The 23,875-nt window shown below is 53.4% G+C and overlaps 1 protein-coding gene across 1 annotated transcript in view; it reads right to left on the bottom strand.

Moving 5' to 3' along the window:
* Window positions 1-16,752, bottom strand: part of ABHD2 (abhydrolase domain containing 2, acylglycerol lipase) — a gene marked incomplete at its 5' end in the record, with an annotated part of 46,108 nt that extends 29,356 nt beyond the window's left edge. The window contains one exon of the mRNA XM_084253572.1: window positions 16,559-16,752. Within this exon, the coding sequence (XP_084109698.1) occupies window positions 16,559-16,752 (194 nt within the window). The remainder of the gene's footprint in view (window positions 1-16,558) is intronic.
* Window positions 16,753-23,875: the final 7,123 nt, after the last annotated feature.

Here is a 23,875-nt window from a genome sequence, read left to right as displayed (position 1 = left end):
CAGCACGAGTTCGATCCCCCAGCTGGCCAGGGAGCTACCCACATGGCGCAGCAGACCTCTCCTATGTACTGTGTTCCCCTCAGCAGTGTACTTCCGTCAGTCTGCCTGTTCTGTTCCCCACTCTGTCTCTGGTGAATCCTCTCACCCCCCATGCCTCTGGCCTGTACCCCAGCTCTTGTATGCCTAAATAAGTAAATATTTATATATAAAAAAAATGCTGGTGAAATGGCTGATTCTAGAATAAGCTTGGGTTCAGCCTCTCCTCAGGGGAGAGGGAGTGTGGGTGATGGGCGTGCGCCCCCTCCTGGATGCTCCTTCTTCCCACCCCGACAAGAGGGCAGGGGCCACAGCAGGAGGGTAGCTGAGCAGAAATGTCAGGAACTGGGTCAGGGAGAAGGTCCCCAATGCAGGGGCCACCAGAGGCCGCCCCTGGTGGAGACGTCCAGGGGGACAGGGAGTGGGGGGACACCTGCTGCCATGTGTGCTCCCGTCTCTTCCAGGCTCTGCCCGGTGGTCCGCAAAGACCTCGGAAAGTGAGAACTTACCTACCAGGAAGACGGGGAAATTGTGGGGAAATAGGAAAAGCTTGGGGCTGAGCTGAGCAAGCAGAGGGGCTCTGGGATCAGGCCACCAAAGCAGGGGTCGGTGTGGAGAAGAGAAAAATACCCTGACCGGTGCCCGATGACTGCCCGCGGGGCTGTCTGTGCCCCTCCATCAAGGTTTTGTGGCTCAAGCGCCATGGCCTGTGTTACGGCACAGACTCATAAAGCGATTTTAAACTTGACCTTTCTGCCCAAATTAGTGATATTTCAGAACCCTTTTTCAAAGAATAAAATCCTAACCATGCTTGGAAAAAAGAAAAGAGCGGGTGGCCGTGGAGGGGGTGAGGGCAGCCCACGGCTCCGGGCTCCGAGGAGGTCACTGGGTGTTCTTGCTTCTCTGCCGCGACAAGGAAGTAAAAGGGCTCGTGGTTTCCTGGGACAAGATCTCACGCAGAGACCCTTGCCTGGACGTTTCGGTCAACAGCGGGTCCATTGGATGGGAATCCTCTAACTGATACCAGATGGTTTAGCCGTCCAGGGGCCTAGAATTACCCTTTGTGACTTTCACACGACGATGAAGTCACTAAGGAGCCTTCCTCAGCTCGCGTGCCCTGCTCCTGACCCGTGGTAAGCAGCACATGACAGCACAGCAAAGTAGTGCCTGGAGTGAGACACGGGGGCCCTCCTTAGTGAGGGAAGGTACACTAGGATGCCCCCCCCACAAGCCCTTTGGCGAAGCAGTCAGGGTATTTCAGGCCCAGGTCCGGGTTCTAGCACCACAGATTTATTTACCTGCTTTGAACGCAGAGGATGACATATAAATAAATAAAACTGCCATTTTATTTCTCTATAGCACTTCAGTGTTTTCCTAAGTCCTTTTTGTTTACGATCTCATTTTGCCTTGGAGAACAAGTTCATGAGATGGGCAGACGTGGTTAACCCCATTTTCCCTGGGGCCCCTGTGGCCCCAGCGTGAGTCACTTGCTAATCACGGGCAAGCTAAGACTTCAAGCGAGGCCTTGACCACCATGTGCTTATTTGGATGATACATTGGCGTCATGCGGACAAACAGATGCTTTCATTCCAGAGCCTTCTACAACTGTTAGTCATCCTTTTAAACAATAGAGTGACCTAGAACCAATGTAAATGGGGCCTGGGCATAGAAATCATTAACAGCCTGCCTCAAGCTTTAAAAATATGCCACATTAGCATATGCACCTGCTGGTGTTGGTATTTTCAAAGCTGCTGCCAACCAGGGCCTTCTTGACTCCCTGGAGGCTCTGGCAGTTACTCCTGAGGTAGATCCTCTTAATGAGGACCGGGTGACCAGGGCTTCTGAGCCAGAGGCTGGCAATAAGGCTTCAAACTGAGTTCTGGGGCCCAGCAAGGACAAGATGACAAGAGTCTTGAGAAAAGGCGTTGCCTGGATTGCCCCCTTCTCCCACTTTAATGCTCGCTCCCATCCTCACAGCTCACCCATGCTTGGTCCTCAGGTGAGAAGGAAGACTCACTGTCTGGTAGCCCGGCCGTCCCCAGGGCGGAGCATGAGTCCCGGCCCAGGCAGCTGGCGCCCTGGGACCCGGCAGATGGCTGGGGCTGCGCTAGACTAGATGGAGGTGGGAGGGTGTTGAGGTTGGGCTGTGGTGTGAAAAAGAGGAACGTGTCTCTAAACGCACTGCTGGAGAAGGTCAGGGCTGGGTTCTGGAACAGAAAACCCACATCTTTCAATGCGAGGATAGGGTGAGAGACTCATGGGCGGCACTGGGGTGGGGCGTGAGGCTCCCTGCTCACCCGCTGTGGGTTGCCAAGGGTGAGGGGAGCAGCTGCTGAAGGGCCCACACAGACGATGTGTGTGAATGTGAGTGAGAGGGTGGAGGTGCTCGTGTGCGCTTCTTGCTGGTTCCAGGGGCTAAGAGTTGAATCTGCTTAAGCGTGAGGTCCTCACGATGCACTGCCATTGTACTCTAGCAAGGAATTCATCTGGAGGCTGCCCCTGCCTGAACACCAAGGCCCTGGGCAGGAGGAATGCCCGATAGTGAGCGACCTGGAAGGTTTCAGGTGGCCACAAGAACCTGCATTCTCAAGATTTTAAATGTCATCGGAGAAGGGGTGGCCATCTTCTCAAGGGTTTGTGACTTTTAAATGTTAGCAAGATCCACTATTTACAGGATTCAGGTCACAGATACCTCAGAGCCCAACGACAGTGGTGTGGATGAAGAAGTGGCACAGCACACAGTGGAATACTACCCGGCTATAAAAAAGACGAGTGTGTGTGCCCACGGGCAGGAGAGGAGGCAGGAAAGCGGAGGTAGCCTTCAGAGCTCAGGAGAAAGTTCTGTAGACCCTCATCTTGGATCCTGAATGACCAGAGCTCCCCTGCACGGGCTGGAACCCGGGGTTCCTGCCGCTCCCTTCACAAACTCTGCCCCCCAGCCCAGCTGACCTGAAGCCAGAGGGACAACAGCAGGTCTTCTTGAGCCGAGCCACCCTGCTAGGCTTTTCACCAGGACACAGCCCCTGGCCACCCTGGGTCGCAGGGGCCTAGATGTAGCCCAGACCACGTCACACATGTCCTGCTGGGAGGCGGGGTTTTGGAAGCCAACATCTTGGGCCGTTATCTCGAAATGGCATGTGGCACACTCAGCTTCCCGAATGCAGCCCCTGCACGCACTTCTGCATAGCCATGCCCAGCACGTCTCCCCGCCTCACTCGCTTTCTGTTCCTGAACTGCAGGATCAGGCACAGGAAGGTTCCAACGCAGGCTATTTCTGCCTGAAATGATCCAAAGTGGCCCAAGAAAGCAGAGGGACACCATCTTCTGCTCCCAGCCTCCAGGATGGAGGCCACCAGATGACCCACTCCATCCCTGGTGTGAGACAGAACAGGCATCCGCGTTTCCATAAAAGCCACTCAGAAACCACGCGTTTTGGCTCCGATGAAAAATAAGCTCAACTTTAAAGTTCAAAGAAACCATTGAGCCCCTCATGGCTGTAGTTACATGTTCGCAGTGGCTGCTCCCATCGCTCCCTGGCCACCAATAGCACCAAGGCCGGGCATCGGTGGAGCCACAGCCCTCATCCTGCAGCGCTGGGGCCCCGCAAGGACACTGGCTTTCCAGCTCAGAGGTGGTGAAGAGTCCCCAGGTCTCTCGGAGCAGCGGCACCCACTCAAGAGCAGTCCCCAGAGATGCCAAGTGGCGGTGCACATCACCTCCTGAGTCCCCCCTCCCGGCAACCCAGATTCACTCTGTTTGCCCCGACTGTGCTCAGAAAACAGGCCCCTCCTCTCCTTCTTACTGCTAAGCTAGGGCTCTGCCAACACTGCCCACCCCGACCAAACCGGACTCACGCCGCCTCAAGGTGCAGAGCCCCTGCGTGGTCCCCCATCTGGAGGACATGTGCACAGATGTCAGCCCCACAGGACCCTGCCTCTTGGCTGCTTCTCAGCCCAGGGCCCCTCCATGTCGAGCCAGGGAGGGAGAGAGAAGGCGAAGCTGGAAAAGCATATGGGGCTTGCCGCTATTCCTAGTGGGGGGCACTGGACCCCCTACACATGAGTTCCTGGCCCCGCCACGGACGGGGTGGGTGACCCGCACTCAAATGTCGACATTCAACACCTGCTCACATCTTGCCTTTCCCAGACAGGCAGAAAACTGCACAAGTGGCAAGCTCAGACGTTGGAGGAAAGATGGGTTCTTAGAAGCTTTGATAAAAACATGCTTCTTTTGTCAGGAATCAGATTTATCATTACGACCGACCCAACTCAAACCTGACTCACTGCCGGGGACTTCACTGTCCTGAGAAGGGTGAAGGGAACCCAAGAAGGTGCTTTAGAACTCAATGAACTTGAACACGAGAACCTGCCCTGGAAGACTCAGCGTCGCCAGCACGTCGATTCTCCCCCAATTATCTACCAACGACATGGTGAAAGCAACACCAGGATTTTCACGTGTGGCATTAAATAAGCCATCGAAAGCTCACTGGAAAAACCAGCTACACTAGCCAAGGAAATTGAAAAAGAGTAGAGGTGCTAGCACTGCCCCCCCAACACTGCATATTGTAAAACGTATTAAAAAACCCACACATCTGCTAATGGTACACATCAATATATTCAGGATTAGCAACAACAGATTGGAAATATGCCTAAATACACACAAGCAACTCGGTAGAAGGGAAAGGTGGCATTTCCACAAAGGGGGTGAAGGTGAACTGTTCCCTGAATGATGCCGGACAAGGAAAGGGCAGCCGTGGACCGAGAATGAAGTGGAGCAGCATCTCCCGCCAGGATAAATTGTGGAGGGGCCAAAGATTTCAACATAGGAAATGGAATTATACAGGGATTGGGAGAAAGTATGGATTTTTTTTTTTTAAAATAATTCTACAGTGAAGAGGACCCTTCTCTGGAAAATTGAAACCCTAGAAGCCTAAAAGAAGCGATGGGAGAATTTGACTATGCGAGTATTAAAAGAAATTCTGCAAGGCCAACAGCTCCACGGGCAAAGTCAAACGACAAATAACCGAGAACAAGGATTTGCAACTCCTTCCACAAAGGGCTGATTTCCCTAGGACACAGAGTTCTCCAGATGATTAGGAAAAAGACCGGTGACAATGAGAAAGTGGGCAGCTCAGAGAAAAGGATATAAAAATAGATCTTAAATTGCAAAAAAGATGTACAGCCTCTTTCATAAGAGAACTGCAACTCAAAACCACACTGAGAAGACACTTCTTGCCCACCAGATTGGCAAACATCGAAAAGTAGGAGAACCTCTTTTGTGGGGAAGGTTTGGGGAAACAGATGGGGCGCTGGTGGGGAGAGGCTGGGGGCCTTAGCTAACAGGCGGGCCCTGCACCGGCGTTTAGCCTGCACTGGCACACGGGCATCACGGGTAAACATGGGATTGTTCACGGCAGCGTCGGGAGAGCACAAGGCCGACACCAGCGGAAACTCCCGCCCAGAAACTGGTGAAACAGGAGGGTCCACGATGGAACAAAACTCTCCTCCCAAACGAAGTGGAAGCATCTCCCACTGACACTTCGCCGAGAAAACCCAGGGGTGGAACAGAATGTGGAAAACTGCTATTTGTGCAGCAAAATTATTCACATATGATTAATTGTCATTTCGCATGTATATGTGTGCCTTTCCTTTACTTATATATTTTATTTTATTTTATTTTTTTATTTTTTTTTTTAAAGAGTCACGTATTTTTATTTATTTATTTATTTGTTTATTTGTTTGTTTGTTTATACATGCACTGGGTACAGTCAGAAGCGTGGGAGGGTGAGAGAATTCACCAGAGCCAGAGCGGGGAGCAAAGCAGGCAGAAGGACCCAAGTACACTGCTGAGGGGAGCAGCGGGCGGCAGGAGAGGTCTGCGCACCATGTGGGACCCTCCTCCGGTGGCCGGGGAGCAGCCGGGGATCGAACCGGCGCCGCAGAGGCCGCGGGGAGCTTCACAACCCAGCGCTCAACCGCTGCGCCACCGGGGAGGCCCTACTTATATATTTTAAACATTTAGATATAAATAGTGGCTGTTTTGCAGAGATACATGCATCTTCTTATTTATTAAATGTCTGGAAAAAATAAGACAGTGGACACATTGGTTGAAGGGAGATGGATGACGGCAGGGAGTCTTTTTGTGGCAACATTAGTACCTTGTTTTAAAAATAACCAAAAGCTAGAAAGGAGTTAGGGGTGTTTAGACATGAGAAACTGCTAGAAATTTTCCACTGATGGAGAGAACAAGGTGGTCGAGTATCCGGGTCAACGAGCCGACTCCTCTGGAGCAGGGAGCGCCTCTCCTGTGCAGAGCTCAGCAGGAAGGAAATGATACACTGCCCTGAAGCTGGCAACAAGGGGACCAAGGTTCCAAAATGCTGAAAGAAACCACTGTTGACGGCTGTGGTTTAGCCCTGTTGAAATAGCAGCCTCTTCTCTTGCATGAGAACAGAGAAAAACATTTCCTTCAGCAGTCGACAACTCCACCCTCTCGAAACTCATGGCAACTCAGGCACTGACCCTTCCTTCTTGTCCTCACAAGAGAGCATCACAGAACCAAACTGAGATGTTCTTGAAAGATCTGCTTGAGCAAAGCCCAGCTCGCCTTACACATGAAGGACAAATGCCAGGACAGCGGCTGGTGTCACCGCATATACTTAGATTAACAGTGAACTACACACAACTTTCAGAACTAGGAGGGACAGAATGTATACCCAGAGTCCTCTTACTTTTATTTCCGATCAATTTGAAACCGCTAGAAGAAATCAAAAGTTTAAAAATCACCCATCGCCTTACAACACCTACAAAACTTTTGATTTTATTTCCTTTTCATCTGTATCTATTTGAATATGGAGTATTTATTTACATAGTAATAGTAAGAGTTTCGTGTTCTGCCTTTTGCACTTCCTCCTCTTTTAATGCAGTTATTATACAAAGTTCTGGACGACTGCACAAAATTCCAACCCGTTTTTTAGCTTCAGTTGAGACAACAAACATTTATCTGGCCCCTTCTATGAGAATGTGATTTGGCATGATGTGTGATTCAGGCCTTCCCCCCAACACACAAGGTGCTCCACTAGCCACGGACACCTCCAGATTCCACCACGGAAGGCCTCCCTCTCCCAACATCCACCAGGGTTCTCAGGGTCCAGTTTGGGTGCCCTGAACACCCCTTGCCCGGACCCAGGGCGTGGGCCTCTTGTTGCACCGCATGGTGGCTGGGAGCTGGCAGGGAGCAGGTATGGAGGCCAGGCCAGAAAGCAAAGGGCAGACAGAGTGGCAGGTTCAAAGGCCAGTGGCGAGACATGGCTGTGGGGTCAGGGCAAAGTGATCACACGGAACGGGCCTTCTAGCCCAGGCAGGCTGGCTGGACGGGGCAAAGGGACAGGCGTGGGGGGTGGAGAGCAGAGTCAGTTATCTGCCGGAAGTCCAGCTTATACGGCCGTTCTCGCTCACCTCATGCCAACCTCTGCACCTCTCACCCGGCCCACCAACCACATTCGGACGGCTCCCCCTTCTCCAAACTCCGTTGTCAGGTATCTGAATTTCTCTTCTGACACGCCATCTCATGGGCTTCTTCCAAAAGCATGTAGAGACATCGGTGCACACTGACCCAGGGCTGAGCTGCAGCCTCGGAGAAGACCGGCAATGTCAGGGGGTCACTGTCCCTAAGTGTCTCAGAAAACACACACACACTCACAGAAGGATGGTTTACAGCTCTGTGGCTTGGCGGCAGGCAAAGGGCCTGGGAGGATCAGAGTCACAGGAGGAGCTGGGACATGAGGCCATGGCGAGGGGTGGGGAGGATTTTGCAGGACACAAAAGGTGGGAATGAGTGCAAGGAATGTGGGGGGTGGCATGCAGTGAGCAGACTGGAAGAGCAGGTTGCCAAATACTAATTGGTGGACTTAAAAATATGTATCTCTATTACTTATTCACAGAAGAAGACGCTCCCTTTCCCGAAACACGGAGGGAGGAAAAGCCGCACTGCTTCGGCATGGCAGATTTCACTATTTTATTTTTTAAAGATTTATTTATTTATTTATGAATACAAGAACTGGGGTGTAAGCCAGAGGTGCAGGGGGTGAGAGGATTCATCAGAGAGAGTGGGGAGCAAAACAGGCAGATCTACTGAAACACACTGCTGAGGGAAGTAGCTGGTGAGACAGGAGAGGTCTGCTGCGCCCTGTGGGTCAGCTTCCTGGCAGCTGGGGATCGAATTCATGCTGCAATGGGTGGTGACAACCTGATTGGCTGTCTTTAACCCCTGTGCCACCAGGGAGACCCGTGGCTGACTTCAAATCGAAAACACAGCCAGAGCTACCAACGCCACAGCCTCAGGCGTCCTGGCCTCGCACTCGGGACCTGGCTGCACCCCTGGTCCCGGGCAGGTCTCCAGGGCAGGAGTGGAGCACCTGTCTGGCAGGACAGTCGGGCTGGCACTGCAGTGGCCTTAGTGTCCGGCGGGGACAGGGACAAATGTATTGCCTTTGGCTTCTCAGGGGCCTCTCCTTTGCTTGGGGGTCATAGATGGTTCTGGATCAACCCCTGGCCTCCAGGCAAGGAAGTTTCCTGAATAGTCTGGATTGGACGCCGCTTTAATGGCACCCGGAGCCTGCCCTGTGTGATTGGGACCCACTTGGGGGGAGGCTGAGGGCACCCTGCCTCGGGCAGAGGAAGGCATGCAACCCTTGGTCGGGGCTCCACTCGGCCCAACCATCAGTCACCTGGGCAGCAACAGGGATGGCATCTTGCCCGTCACGCGAAAAACCAACTCGCCAAGGACCACAGCTTTCTGTCTGAGTCAGCACTTCACTTGCTGGAAGTCTGTGGAGGGGCAGATTTTCTCACAAATGCAGGCAAAGGCTTTTCCTTGAGTAGATTCTGGCTGCAGAGGCTGATTGGGGGATGCTTCTTGCCTCTGCAGACCCTTCACATGGAAGCCCACCCTTGCTTCCACACCGGCTGGGGCCTCAGCCAAAGCCCCACATAGACTGTGGTCAGGAATCCCTAACTTCCCAGCGCAGAGCCCAATGGCACCAAGAGCTTAGAATTGGCACTTCCAGGGCCTCCCTGGTGGTGCAGAGGTTAAGTCTCAGTGCTATCAAGCTATCGCTAGCCACTGGCACGAGTTCGATCCCCAGCCAGGAAGCTGACCCACATAGCGCAGCAGACCTTTCCTGTCTCCCCGCTGCTCCCCTCAGCAGTGTATTTCAGTATATCTGCCTGCTCTGCTCCCCACTCTGCTTCTAGAGAATCCTCTCACCTCCTGCACCTCTGGCCCAGCTCTTCTATGCAAAAAAAAAAAAAAAAAAAATCTAGAAAAGAAAGAAATGGCACTTCCAAGCAGACTTACAGTCTGGATTACACTTTGCCAATAAAAGACCTGGTGTTTTGTGTCACAGAGTGTCCCATCCATCAGAGGGAAGGGGTCAGGCTGAGGGGCTGGCAGAGGAAAAGAACAGTTTGAGATTGAAATTGGTGATCACTGCACTGACGCTGATAAAGGGCGGCTTAAACCCGGAACTTCAGACTTTTTAGAAAACAAGGTCCATTTCTTGCACTCAACCGCCTGTTGAGAAGGACCACAAGAGAGGATCTGATCCCGGGCAAGAAACTGGAGTTAAGTAGTTTAAGTCAAATTAAGTCAAGTTAAGGAGGATGGAGACCAAAAGGGACCCCGGAGGCTGGTGTGGGCGAGACCGGAGAGGGTGACTCAGCCAAGCCTCGGCTGGCACGGTGGACATGTGGCTGTGACGGGATCATTGGCAGCAGGTGCTGCTTTGGCTTTTTTGAGGACCTGGGAAAGCCCCCAAGAATGAACTCAGGCACAGCGAACAGGGCAGTAAATGTCACAAATGTTTGGAACCTGGAGCTGACTGCCCTGGAGGTGGGAGCGGAGCCTCCTTCTATCTGAACCAACTCAAGGGTCCTGGATGCTTTGTATTCTAGCTCTTTTAGATCCTTCAGCAATTTTCACAAGAAGGCATGGAGTCTCCAGAAGTTACCATCCGCACTAAGTTTAGAAAGTGGGGGAATTTCACCAGACTCAACTTGGTCATTTGGATTTAATGTAGGAGGCCTCAAAGATGGCAGCCTTGTCCTTCCTGGCTGGGCTGGTGTCCTGAGGGTAAGTGACCTGCTGGCGCAGTGTGGGTGGTGGCACCCAAGAGTTAGGTGACCATCTAAAGCTGACCACTGGCAGCCAAAGGCACAGCCACCGGCAGAAGCCACCCTGTGTGGTGGCAGAGGTGGGGAGCGGGTGACCCACTCTTCTGGGCTCGTCTGGGATGTCCTCAGGGTCAGCACCGAAAAGCCCAAATTCAGGGAACCGCATCAGTGCTGGGAAAACCAGGTTTGTTCAGGAGGACAGCGTTATGGCTTTAGGCGATTCAACCTTCACACCTTGTCCACAGGGTTGGGCCATTTCATCAGAAACACAAGCAATTTCAAGAGAAAGTTGCCTGGAAAGTGACCTGGCGATGCTAACCCAATCTCAGTACATTCATTTTAAGTCTTTGAGACCCTCCTGCAACGAGAAGGTGCAGGGCAGGTTTCAGGGACGTGTGCCCGAAGCCTGGAGCCCCTGTGACGCGGGCACCGAACCCCGCAGCCCAGCTGGACAGAGACGCTCGTCACCACGGCACCGAGGCGACATCTGTACAGTTCCTACAATGGGTGAAAGCAGGTCAGTGGAATCAGGCTTGGCAATTCGGAGTCTACTCTGCAGAAAGGACAAAGCTTCAGCATTCAGCCGAGGAGGAAGCCAGCTAAATCTGATCTGGAAGGACTCTGTGAGCAGGAGGGTATTAGGAGAAATTTAAGCCCAAGATAATGAAATTCTTTGGAAATTCAACTCATTATAAATAAATTCCAGGATTTCTGGCCAGGAGGGGCCCAGGGGTGACAATCCGACTGGAAGGGGGTATACGAGGCTGCTTTTGCACAGTGTTTATTTAAGACGGAGGAAATGCAAATTGTCTTTCACCCTCGCTTCCCCTTTGTCAGTGTCATTGCAAAATATTTGCCATATAACCCAGGGCAGGGGTTTATATGCTCAGTCCCGTGTCCTTTAGATCTGGAAACTAACTTCCTAAATTATCAGAGAGATGGGAATTAGTGCTTTTGTTGAGTATGTCTCATCATTTCAGACTTCCTTGGTGTACTAGACAGGCGTACTATCCTGCACATCTGGGACAGATGCAGTCCTCAGAGAGAGAACGGGCTTTTATTTAAGGCAGATTAAAGAAAATGAATATTTACTGTGAGAGGTGAATACCTGCAGCAGCGATAGAGAAGGGGCCGCTATTGTTTGAGAGAAAAACCAAAGTAGCCTGGTCCTGCCTTATCAGAGATAATTAGGAGCTGAGTTGTGCAGAAACCCATTAAAAAAGGTCCCACAACTTTTCCACAATGAGAACAGCTTTTTAAAAGATCCTTTTAAAAAATCCTATCCCCCGACCCCCAGATTCAGAGAGGCAGATCCCCAAATGTCCATTAACTGACACTCGTGGAGAGCAAGAGCTGTGGACTGGCCCTGGGGGCACCTCCCCACGGGGCTCCTGCTTGTACTCAGCGAGCGAGAAGGAAGGGAAGCCACAGAAGTGGGGTCCACTGCGTGACCAAAGGCAGGGGGTGTCTGCTGCTCTCCTCTGAAAGGAGCGTGTGGGGCTTGGGGCTGGAGGGTTGTAGCCCTCAGCCCCCAGAGGCCAGTATGACCTCCAGCTCCTATGAGCACAAGTGGCTGCTGATGCAGAAGGACGCGACTACATTTTGGTCTCAAGGGAAGAAGGCCCCACGAACACGGGACTGTGGTTTCAACACGCTGCTTCCCTTTTCTGCACCCTGCAAGGACTTCCAGATGTCACCTCCATCCCATAAAAACGTGGCGGTGTCTGTTTCTAGTCTAGCCTCCTGGCTGAGCACTCCATCACACTTCTCGCTGCCTTCATCCCTGCCACACCACGACCCGCGCCGACAGGCCTGCTAATGAGGGGCAAGCCTGCCTCCCCACGGGGAACGTCGCCATCTCAACAGCAGGCACCCAGAGACCAGCACCTGCTGCCTGTCTCCACTTTCTCTCCTGGACCTGGGGATGGAAACTCCAGCCAGCACCAGGGAAGCCAGGGCTGCAGATGCCTGGGTCGTGTCCCAAAGGCCCCCCCAAGACCTCAGTGGGTGCCCAAAACCACCAGCAGCCCTGCACCCTGCACGCTAGGTTTCCCCCCATCTATACATCCCTCTGATTACATTTAATTCATAAATTAGGCACAGCAACAGAATAACAACAACTAACACTAAAATAGGATGACAGTAATGCTAAACCGTAACAGCAGCACCTTGAGTGTGGCTTCTCGCTCTCCAATACCGTGAGGCACAGCCCGTGTCTGGACCAGGCTGTCTGTGGAGCAGGGACATGGAAAGTGAAACCTGGGGCCAGGGCCTGCTGCATGCGGGCTGCCCTCACTTAGCTGAAGATGGGAAACACTACCCATCTCTCCAGAGATGTGGTGTTAGCTCCCAAGAAACAAAGGTGCCAGAGCCAAGGGGCAGCCAGCCCTCTCAGCCAGGTGCTGGGGACACACGTATACTTGTCCAGTGTCTGTCTGTGGAACCGAGGGGGTCCACTGCAGCACGAGTTCGATCCCTGGCCAGGGAGCTGACCCACACAGCGCAGCAGACCTCTCCTGTCTCCCCGCTGCTCCCCTCAGCAGTGCATTTCAGTGAATCCACCTGTTCTGCTCCCCACTCGGTCTCTGGTGAATCCTCTCACCCCAGCACCTCTGGCCCGTACCCCAGCTCTTGTATGCATAAATAAAATAAATCTTAAAAAAAAATTGAGCATTAGGCAGATGTCCATTTCAAACTGAGTGTTAAGGTCACACAAGCTCCTTAAACCCTGATTTGGGGCAGGGGAAGTGCCTGGGGGAGAAAACCCCCTGGGGATGACCAGCTGAGAATCTCTAAGGAGAATTATGGAGGGTCGCTGTGGACTTTGCCCAGTTTCCCTTTTCAAAAGGAGTATATTATGCCTTTCACATTTTAATACAGAAAAAAAAAAAAAAAGGGAGACTTGTGCCATCAGCTCGATTGCCTCATAATTCTAAACTGAACTTTGGTCGGCTGGTCTCACTGAAAGCAGACACTTTTGGGGAACAGCAACAAAAAAGAATCGGGGGGCAAATATTGATCTGTCGCTAAGTGAACAGAAGGCATCGCCCCATGGAAGTAAAGTTCCCTCCACATGTCAGGAAGTCATTCCTGGTGTATCTTTGTGCAGATCAAGGCAACACAGGCTTAAGTACTGATGTCAATACAGGGATGGGGTCGCAGTCCTCAAGCAGCCTCCATGCTCCCCTTTCATCTCCTTTGTCCCGCCGGTCGCAGTGGGGTCTGTCCTGGCCGGCTGCCCAGGTAGGGTTCCTGAGTAACACCGTTGCTGGTTGTTGAGTCCCTGAACTGGACATTCTAGCCTAGACAACTGTTTATGAAGGCTGCAGACAGTCTTCCTCTAGGAAAAAAGCTTCAAAGTCCCAGGAGAAGCACTTTCACCCCCCCCCCCCCCCCGACAAGGCTCCTGCCCTCGGCTTCAACTCCACGGGAGGCTGTTACAGAAACACAGCAGAGAAAGCATCACAGGCGGTGGCTTCCCAGGCGATTAAAATAGAAAGAGGTCATCGGGGAGCTGATGGCACAGTCCTGCTGAGGGGCTGGCCATGACCGCAGGTCTGCACTCTCTCCCTGCACCTTCAGGAGTCTCTGTCCACCCCTTGACAAGAAGCTCTGGAGCCTCAGACTCAGGCTGCATTTCCCTCCATGCAACTCCCCATTTCCTCATCCTTAAAACGAGAGGGGAAATGAACCTGACCTCGGGGTTGTCCAGGGGATTACCTGGTACTGTGTTGAGGAGATACTGAGCAAATTTTTTTTTAAAAGATTTAATTACTTATTTATTTATTTATACAAGCACTGGGTACAGTCAGAAGCGCGGGAGGGTGAGAGAATTCACCAGAGCCAGAGCAGGGAGCAGAACAGGCAGACTGACGAAGTACACTGCTGAGGGGAGCAGCGGGCGGCAGGAGAGGTCTGCGCGCCATGCGGGACCCTCCTCCGGTGGCCGGGGAGCAGCCAGGGATCGAACTGGCACCGCAGAGGCCGTGGGCAGCTTCGCAACCCGGCGCTCAACCGCTGCGCCACCGGGGAGGCCTGATACTGAACAAATTTAAAACGCAGTAATGAAGACAAAAGGGTAATTTCAAACACTTCGACGGAACGCTGCAAGAGCGTGGGATGTTGGGTCATTCCTAAAACTACAATCAAAATTAGAGTCAAAGTAAAAATTAAGAGTTAAAACATTGGAGGGGAAAAAAAGGCAAATCTTTCTGCCCTTTCATCATTTGTCAAGTTCAAGTCACAGGGCTAGGAATTTAGCTGCTGAAGCCAAGTTGCAACATGCTTGAAGGGGCTGGAGGGGCTTTCGAAGGCAAAGGTCTTGGAGGGAATGGTTTCTGGGGAACTTATCCCTTCATATCACCTTCAAACAGGCCAAGTCCTGAACCCCACGGCTCTGCCTTGCCCCTAAGCTAACCTCCCTGCCTCCCTGCTCCGGGCTTCCCCGGGAGAGAACAGGGCAGCTGGCTAAAGGTGGGGGGTGCTGGGAGGGGCAGAGACACCAGGTCCAAGGAGACCTGGTGACCAGGGACGCATGTCCATGGAGGTGACAGGAGACCCAGTCAGCACCAGGGCAGCTTCCTGGAGAAAAAGCACAGCAAGGGGGACGAGCGACGAGAACCCGTGGGGCTTAGTATCTCTGCACTATTTTTTTTGGCAAGGAAAACAAGAAAGCGGTAAAAAAAAAAAATCTGCCTTTGACAGCTTCCTTTTTTCTTATGCTTTGAGCCATTAGTATGGCATCGAACCCTCTGTGATATTTTCCGGAGACTGGACAATAGCAGCTTTCCTGGGGCGTCTTCCCATTACTCGGGGCCAGTGCTGGCTGGGAATCTGCTCACTGCATCGAATCTTGTAGGGTTTTTAATACCCTTGGTTTTCAGATGCTCTCTAGAAATGAGAGGGCTGAGGGAGGGGGTCTAGCCGGGTGCCCTCAAGCTGGAGGTGGGTGCAAAGTTGACTTGCCAGTCTGGACTGGCCAGTCATCTAGATGTATTGAAGAAAAATGCTGGGCAATTTGGAAAACGTACATCAGGAGCATGGGCACTCCCCTCAGAGAGGAGATGGCTCCCAGCCCACTCTGCTTGAGAAGAGTGTCCGGCCTTGTCCTCAGGCCCCTGGGCAGAGTCCCAGCAGGGGCCAAGGCGGGTGCCCCCAGCACCAGGCAGCACTGCAGGCTGACATGTCTCTCCCAAATTGATAGCAAGTTTTCTGGGGTCACGGCTTCCCTGTTACAACTATGAGAAAGCTGCAATAAATCACTCCCCACCACCAAGCCCACAGCGGCAGCTCTGCACCCTGGGCTCTCCGCAGCCAAAAGTGAACAGACAACCAAAGAACACCAGCAAGCACCTGAGCCCCCCCACCCACGCGCAGCCATTTGCTTGTTGTTGTTGGAGACTCGCTTGCCCAATGCGACTGACCCCAGAGGGGCGAGGAGGCACCCCTACCCCAGGGGAGGCCCCACTACCCCACACTGAATGTTAGCGCAGAGGCTTTAAGCCGAGTTATTCAGAAGACATCAACAGGGAAAATCTGGCAACGCATCTCTTGAAAACAAGAGATTCCCTTCATCAGCGCGGGCTTCTCTTAGCTGTGATCAGCACACTTCTCAGTGCAGTGGGCAGAGGGGCCAGCGAGGACGCTGTGCGTGCTGCTTACTAATGGCCTTGGCTGAGGGTGGACTCTGCCCCACAACCGACAACAGAGCATTTTTGTTCCATAATGTTCAGTCAGAAACTGCACTGAGCCAATTTTCTGCTATGCTCCTTAGTTTACAGTGGAATGTGGATTCCAGAAAGGCCCTTTCTCGGGCTGGGAGTTTGCAGAGAACACAATGGTCAAGCATTGTCTGCAGGGTGGTGAGGCCTGGGGGGTTGTCTAAGTAGGTGGGGGGCACAGCTGTGCTAGTCCTGGCGTGAGATGAGTATGGGTTCTGGCCTAGACAGGCGTGGGTTCTCAGAGAAGGAGCCACAGCGCCACCAGCATCTTCCTCATGCATCACCATGTCTATGACCTGGAACCCCTCACCACTGTTAACCCTTGTGTGCAGATTCCTTCTCTGCAGCTGTGAGACTAGGCAGACCCCCAGCGAGCACTGAGGGCTCGTCATCTAAACGTGCCCTGGGGACTCAGAACCAGAGCCTGTTGGTTAAGAAACTGCCTGGTAGGTCATGCTTCCCAGAGCTTTTTCCTTAGATGCCAGACCTGACAAGGCCGTGGCCACGTCGACCCCGATGACCCTGTATTACGCGGAAGCGCGCGGACACCACGCGAGGAGGGCCCACTCCGAACCCCCCCAGCGCAACAGGCCCGCAGGCTGGGCTGCAGTGGGCCCCTGGTGCACTCACTCTTTGGTCAGAAGAGGACAGGACTTGAGCAGAAAGCGTGAGAGCCCCGAGTCCTGGAAGTAGAGGTCAGGCGGGGCCGTGGGGCTCTTCAGGTTCAAGCACCGGACGATCACGTAGAGGGCAGCGGCCACGGCTGCCAGCTTCACCCCGTCAAACACGGCCGGCAGCTCGGGGGTCTCCAGCATGGCGTTCATCTTGATCTGGGGAGCAGAGGCACAGGTCAGGGTTCGGAAGCCCAGTGAGAAGGGGTGGACCCTACCACCCGAGAGACAGCCTGAGAGGACGTCACCCGCAGGCTGTGTCCAGGCAGGTTCCCACAGCGCCTTGTGGCGGCTGAACTAACAAGAGCCCAAACCTCAAGCACACAATCCTGACATCGATCCTGACACCGATCCTGACACCGAGTCCTGAGCACACAGAAAACCAGTTACAAGGTGTGTCGTTTCCTTTCTTTTTTTTAACTGGATGGACATTTCTAAAGATAAGTCAATTGGAAAACGCTAAGAGTGTCCTTTCAAGAGTGGGAGAGAGTCCAGTCTGAAAAGGCAGGCCCAGCACGACGTCAAGCCGTGGGCAGCCGCACTCAGTCTGCACCTGGTGCTGCTGGTGTCCTGGGGCGTGGCTGTGCTCGGCAGGGCTATTTGCACAACTCGAGGAGATAAAGCAGCCTGATCTCACTGGACCATCTGCTCCGCGGGAGGCAGCCCCCAGGGGCCAGAGACAAGTTCAGACACAGCCCAGGCGGAGGGTACTTGTTCTTGGGGGTGTCAGGCAGGGTGACATGGAGCTTGGCCAACCCTCTCCACCCCCGTCTCTGCTGAAGGCAGCTGGTTAGTCCAAAATCAGGCTAGAAGTGGACCAATTTCAACCACTAGGCCAAATTAAGAACTGGACTATGAAAAACGTGGCTTTACCCAAGCTCTCCTAGTAACACACCTTTTAAGGCAGCTTTACCTACTTACAGCACAGGTGCACACGAGTGTACACACACGCACGTGCACACACACACATGCACCCCTCCAAACACATACAACCAAAAGTCAACAGCAACAAAAATTCAGCCTTTTCCTTGCTGCTCTGCAAAAAAGCAGAACATCTGCTGTTACCTTAAAAATCAGGAAACCACAAGCAAACAGAAAGGAGAGAATGGTAACTCTCAGCCAAGGTAGCTATGGCAACAGCTTCCCGGGAAGGGTTTCCAGTAGCCTTTGCTAAAAACAGCCAGCATGAGGCTGCTGTGGCCAATGGTGCAGGCAACCAGGCAGGACGAGAAAGATCTGTGGAAATCGTGCCAGTGAACAAACTCTCGGGGCCTGGGGCTGGGCCAGAGAGGGCTCAGGAACCCTTTTCTACAATCAAGGTGACTTTGGCAAATACGGGAACAAAACGCACAGCAGACAGTGCCTGGGCAGGGGTCCCAGCTCAGTGAGGAAAGGCAAGAGCTCACACCCTCGACCAGCCTGCCAGCATTCAAAATAAAGTCAAGGAACACATCCAGCCCAGAATATTCTTCCAGCTGCATCAACCTTTGAACTTCTTCATGTGTTCACAGTTCCCTTAAAACTAAACTTTAGGGCCATGTCCCCTCACTCCTAGGGCCATGTCCCCTCAAGCTGGCCCCATAACAAGGTTTCTTCACTAGGGACCCCCGAGGGGGACTGGGCTCCAGGACCCCCCGAGATGCTAGACAGAAGTCTGTGTGTACCTACAGCTTTCTGGGGGCGAGGGGTGGAATTTCATCAGACTCCAAGGGGTTCTGGGGCCCGAGAAGGATGGGTTCAGCTTGGGGCTCTCGATCCTCTCCTTAGCCAGCCCTGCTGCCAGTGCCAAGCAAACCCACGAGAATACCCAGGTGAGCAGCCCCATCACGAGGCTGTTAGGACTTGTGAGGGAAGCGCCAAACACACGGTCTGGCAGGAATTCCAGGGCTTCTCTGACAAGATGCTGGTGACCTGGAACCAAGACCCAGGTCGCCCTGTCTCTGTGCCCAGTTTCCTTGCTGGTCTAGAGGAAGCCCACTGCACTAGAAAGATTAAGTCAGTCACCCCCTTGGCTATCCCTCCTGCTCACCAGGGGACTCAAGGTGGAAGGCCACACGCACCTGTGTCACCTCTTCCTCTACTGCAAAAATGACTTCCCTCGACGAGGCGGCTGTGCAGCCGGGCCGGACAGCTTGGGTCTCTTACTCAGATTAACCTAAAAGCTGAAAAAGAAGACACGGTTTAAAGGACGAGAAAGGGCACTATCTAAGCTTCTCTGCATTTAAAGTCTTCGGGTGAGAGGCAGGCTCTGGCATTAGCCTGCGCCCCCACACTCTGGGCAGCGGATGGAGCCCGCCGGGAAGTGAGGGGCTGCAGGCTGCGGGCCGGTGTGGGTCTCCGGTCATGCCCTGGCTGTGTTCAGAGCCGTGGCCAAAGCCTAGGCACGCAGCTGATCCTTTACTTCGGAAGGCACTTTCATTTATTTATTTTTTTTTGTGGGACCCTCGCCGGCGGCTGGGGAATGAACCGGCACTGCAGAGGCTGAGGGCAGCCGCGCAGCCCAGCGCTCAACTGCTGCGCCACCAGGGGAGACCCTGGAAGGCACTCTTTAGAAGCCCCCAACAGGCATGTCCCCCCCACCCCAAGTAACCAACGAAATGGCTGAGCGGCCTTTGACTCCCGCCTCTCTCCTGAATACACCACAGTGGCAGAAGCAAGAAGCCACCAAAGGAAAAGGGCACAGATGGACCCACACGCCGTTCCAGAAACAGAACAGGACTGAACGTTGGGTGGGCAGCCGCCTCTCCCACGGGTGCAGGCTGGCTGGGGGTTGGGGGTTACCACCCGGAGCTACAGGGGCTCACCCTGAGATGGGGACCAATGTCAGACCCCTGAGCCCAAGATCTAAAGCAGCAGAACAAGGAAAACCAGGAAGGCCGGATGGGGTGGGGCTGGCCACGGTCAGCGCCCGGTTCATGTCAGCGCCGACTTAGGGCCCAGCTTGGGCCTCCCACGTGACACACGCAGCACGCCCTGGACAGCGCCTCTTGTCCATACTTCTCATCGGCTGAGAAAATGACACAGGCCTCAGGCGACGGCGCTGTGAGTCCACACCCATCATCAAGCTTGACCCATGAGGAGGCTGAGACGCAGAGGCCACGAAGAACTGGGCCCCAGTCACAGGGGGAGCAGGCTGAGAGAGCAGGTCCTCCTCACCAGCACACTGAGCCGCTTGAGGGAAGGTACGTCCAGAGAGAGAATCAGGCAAGTAAGAAAACGGGGGTCCAGAAAACACACAGGTGACCCCAGAAGCCCAGCCAAAGCCAGGAGGCTGTGAGACAGCAGGTTGGGATTCGAGCTGGCTGCCTTTTGTTTTACCAAAATAATTCATAGAAAAAACAAAAGCCAGCTGAGGGGGGACTGGCTGACCTTCTAAGCAGCCTTGTGGATTGTCAGGATTTCTTCACAGCTGGAGGCCATCCCCGCCCCAGAAGCCTGGGCTTTGTTGAGGCCTAAAGGGCAAAGTCAGGGCCACATCACAAGCCCAGGCCTCTCCAGGTTGGACGGCCAGCAAGGGGTAGGGTGCCGGGGACAGTGCTGCCCTTGTGGGCATTTAAAAATTGCCTGGTATTAACTGCCAGCTTAGGAGATTTCAGATAAATATCTGGAGTTTTGGTTTCTTTTGCGACAAAACCATCAGAAGATGTGGGAACAATGAGCAGTCTCGTGTTGCAGGAACAATCAGCGCTGGGTGGCCCAAGTCCCCACTGCTCCCCAGCACTGCACCACGCAGCCCCCACTGAATCCCGTGAAGAGCCTGAATGGTCCCCAGGAGGGGGGGCACCCAAATATGCAAGCCTTGGAGAAACCTGTCTAAGGTCCCCTCTGGCCCTGAATATTCAAAACCTGCGCTGCCAGTATCCCTGCCAACAGCCCACCCATAGAGAAAATTATGGGAGGCAGAGGGGCAAAGAACAAGATGTAGGGGATTTCACTCATTGATATTTACAGTGACTCCCCTCCATCCCTGGCCCCCTCAATATTTAAGACATGGGGCTCGTTCAACAAGACAGAGGGCAGATCCCTACAGAGAAAAAAAGGGGAAATGTGACAGGCAGCCAAATCTATCCAATGTTTCTCTTCCTTGTAAAAAAGACCCTGGAAAATGTGCCCCATTGGAACAAACCTCAGACCCCAGTCCCTTGCAGGTGACTGAACTCTGGTCACTTCTGGGGCACGGGGAGGTCTGATTTCTGGGGAGGCTCTTTAAAAGGCAGTAAATGAAGGCTTCTTCTGCCCTCCCTGTGTCTCTGGACTGCAGACAAGACGGCTGGAGCCCAGCAATCACTGTGTGCCATGAGGTGACCTTGGGGTCACTCCAGGAGCCAGATTAAGAGGACACAGGGTAGGGCGTCCCCAGTGTGCAACGGGTTGAGTGCCGCTCTGTGAAGCTGTCCGTAGCCTCTGCAGCGCGGGTTCTATTCCTGGCCAGCCAGGGAGATTCCCACATGGCGCAGCAGACCTCTCCTGTCTCACTCGCTGCTCCCCTCAGCAGTGCTTTGGGTCTGTCTGCCTGTTCTGCTCCCCACTCTGTCTCTGGTGAATTCTCTCACCCTCCCACGCCTCTGGTCTGTACCCCAGTTCTTGTATAAAGAAATAAATCTTAAAAAAAAAAAAAAAGGAGGACACAGGGTAGAGAGATGGACGCCTGATGAACTCACGGGCCATGGCATCAGACCACTGACCTCGGAGTTTCTTGCGTGCAAGCGTAGACTCTTGTGACCCCTGTTGCTTCTAGACTCTTTAATTGGCCCTTGCCGATACTGACAGAAGGAAACGCTGCACACGCCAGCCTCAGCGGATGCTACAGCCCTGGGCTATCATTCCAGTATAGGCGATTTTTCTTTCTTTTTCAAAATTCATAATGACTACAAATATTTATATTAGGAGTAAAAGCTTTAAGATAGCAACTAACAAAATCAAAGAATTAAAAAAGCCCGAGCAAGGCAAACACCCAGGTCCACAAACACAGCGACTCTGCCTGTGGTCAGGCCTGGAACCCACCTGAGCTGTCTGACCCCATGTGGGCAAGTTTCTCCAGCGTGAACGGTGAGCCCACGGTCCCGGGTCTCGCCCCAGCAAGCAGACCAGACCCTCAGGGGAAGCAGGGCTTTTCTGGCATGGAGTTATTTTAAAAGAATCTGCGAGACTTTATATAAGGGGATCTTGAGTGACATGACAGGCGGTGTCCTCCTACCACATTTTTTTAATAGCAAACGCTGTAGAGAATTCACTTTCTCAACCCCTGGAAAGTGACAACAGTTTAAAATTGAATTCAGCTCAGTGCAGGCGACCCTAGAAGAGGCCTGAAGTGAGGCCCAACTGTGCAGCCCTGAACCAAGGTTTGGACTTGAGGGCTTCCTGGGGCAGGGCGGTCATACCTGCTCGCCCTGGGGTGTCATGGGCCGACCTACTGTGTGCCTGGGACTGTGCCACGTCAGCATGGAGCTCAATAGGAGTCCCATTTTAACTGGGGAGAAAAGAAGTTGATGTTAAGGCTACAAGTACTTCAGGGACGTGGGGGCAAGAAGAACTCGTCCAGAGACGATTCACCGGCATGGGCCTGAAGGAGCTGGCAGATCTGGGGCTGGGCCTTAGTGAAGAACAGGACTTAGGAATGTGAAAGTGTGTGACTGTGTGCAGAGTATGTTATGTACACATTGCACACACACACTGCCAGAAGTCAACTGGCCATTTTAGAACAAAGCTCTAGTTGTTCCTCTTAACTTTATCTCGCTGCAGCGACTTTTCCGGTGCTTGTTCTCAAGTTCTACCTGCCACAGGATACTCTGAATCTGGCCTGGACATCACAGACTTCACTTCACAATTGTGGGGACCCCTCTCCTATTTCCAGGTGGGTGCAGTCCAGCTAAAGTGACCACCCAGCAGTGCAGATGGGGAAGCCACACAAAGCAGTGTTGAGGAGTGGGGGCGGAAGGGAGAAGCATCTCCCCTCTCCACCCCATCTGTCCCCAGAGGGCTGCGCCAATGTGAACGTTGAGCCCACGGGTCCCGGGTCCTCGTCCCAGCAAGCAGGGCAGTTCCTCAGCCATCCTCGGAGTGGGGAATGGAGGGTAAGTGACAGTCTCCTCATGAACAAAGGACCTCAAGGTACTGCCAAAGGCCTGGTGTGCGGAAAACGGCCAGCACCACCCCAGCCAGAGGACACGCCTGACTGGTATTTCCACCGTGCCAGGGCCTGCTTCCCACTGCTCACCCAGGGTTCCCTCAGGGGTTCTGAGACTTGGGGTCCAGGGTCTGCACCTTCCTGGCTGGTGATCTTGAACAAGTCACTGAAACTTTCTGGACCCAAAGATCCAGAAGATTAGAAGTAGATGATGCCAGAGGTTTCTTTTGGCTTAAAATTTCTGAGCTCCTTGGGGCAGGATGGCAAATCTCAGGCTGTGAAGAGAGCACAGGCCCTACCCTCTGCCCTGTCCCAGGATGACCGCACCATAGAATTCACAAGAACTAGCCCCCCTGGGAGTTGTGCTCACCCTCCAAACAAAACTAGTGGTTATATATTTTCAGCTGTGCCTTTTATGCCAATAATTTCATCATATTCCGGAATCCTGCGTGCGTGGGTGGGGGGGCGACGTCAGCCTCGCAATGCTGAGGCTTGCTGACAACAGGGAACTAGCTACTGTGGAGAAAGAAGGTAAAACTGAGCCAGGACCTCAAACATAGATAACTCGTGTCCTGGTGCAGTGGGGTGAACTCATGCCCCGGGACCCACAAAAGGGCCCTGTTGGAAAGACACCCCCTGTAGGGGTCATGAGGTGAAGGCCTGCTGTCTTGGCCACAGTGAGCCTGTCCCAGAACTGCTGTTCTTGCAGGAAGAGGGTGACTGGGACACACAGAGGAGGAGGCCACACGAAGAGGGACAGGGAGACTAGAGCAAGCTACCTCCAAGCCAGGGTGCGCCAGAACAGAAATGGAGCACAGTATTCCGCACACACCCCGTCCCCGCCCCAGCCCTCAGGAGGAAACCACCCTGCCACACCTTGACCTCACCTCCAACCACAAAAAAATAGGCCCTCCTGCCACACCGTTCCTTAGAAGCTGGCGAGACCCTCCCCTCCTCCTTCTGACACAGACCCATGTTACCCAGACCCGTCCTGACCCCCCCCACCGCCCCCCGGCCGCCTGACACCACCATACACAGTGTTCTGTGTACAGACACTTGCGGCCTGGCCTTGGCCTCTGTGATTCAGGGGTCAGGCATCCTTTCCTGTCCAGTTAGTGTCACAAAGTGAGGGGCCCCAGACATAGAGAT

The sequence above is a fragment of the Talpa europaea genome (genome assembly GCF_964194135.1).
Source record: "Talpa europaea genome assembly, chromosome: 14".
Classification (NCBI taxonomy): domain Eukaryota; kingdom Metazoa; phylum Chordata; class Mammalia; order Eulipotyphla; family Talpidae; genus Talpa; species Talpa europaea.
Note: the sequence above shows the minus strand (reverse complement) of the source record. Positions and strands in the feature narration are given on the sequence as shown.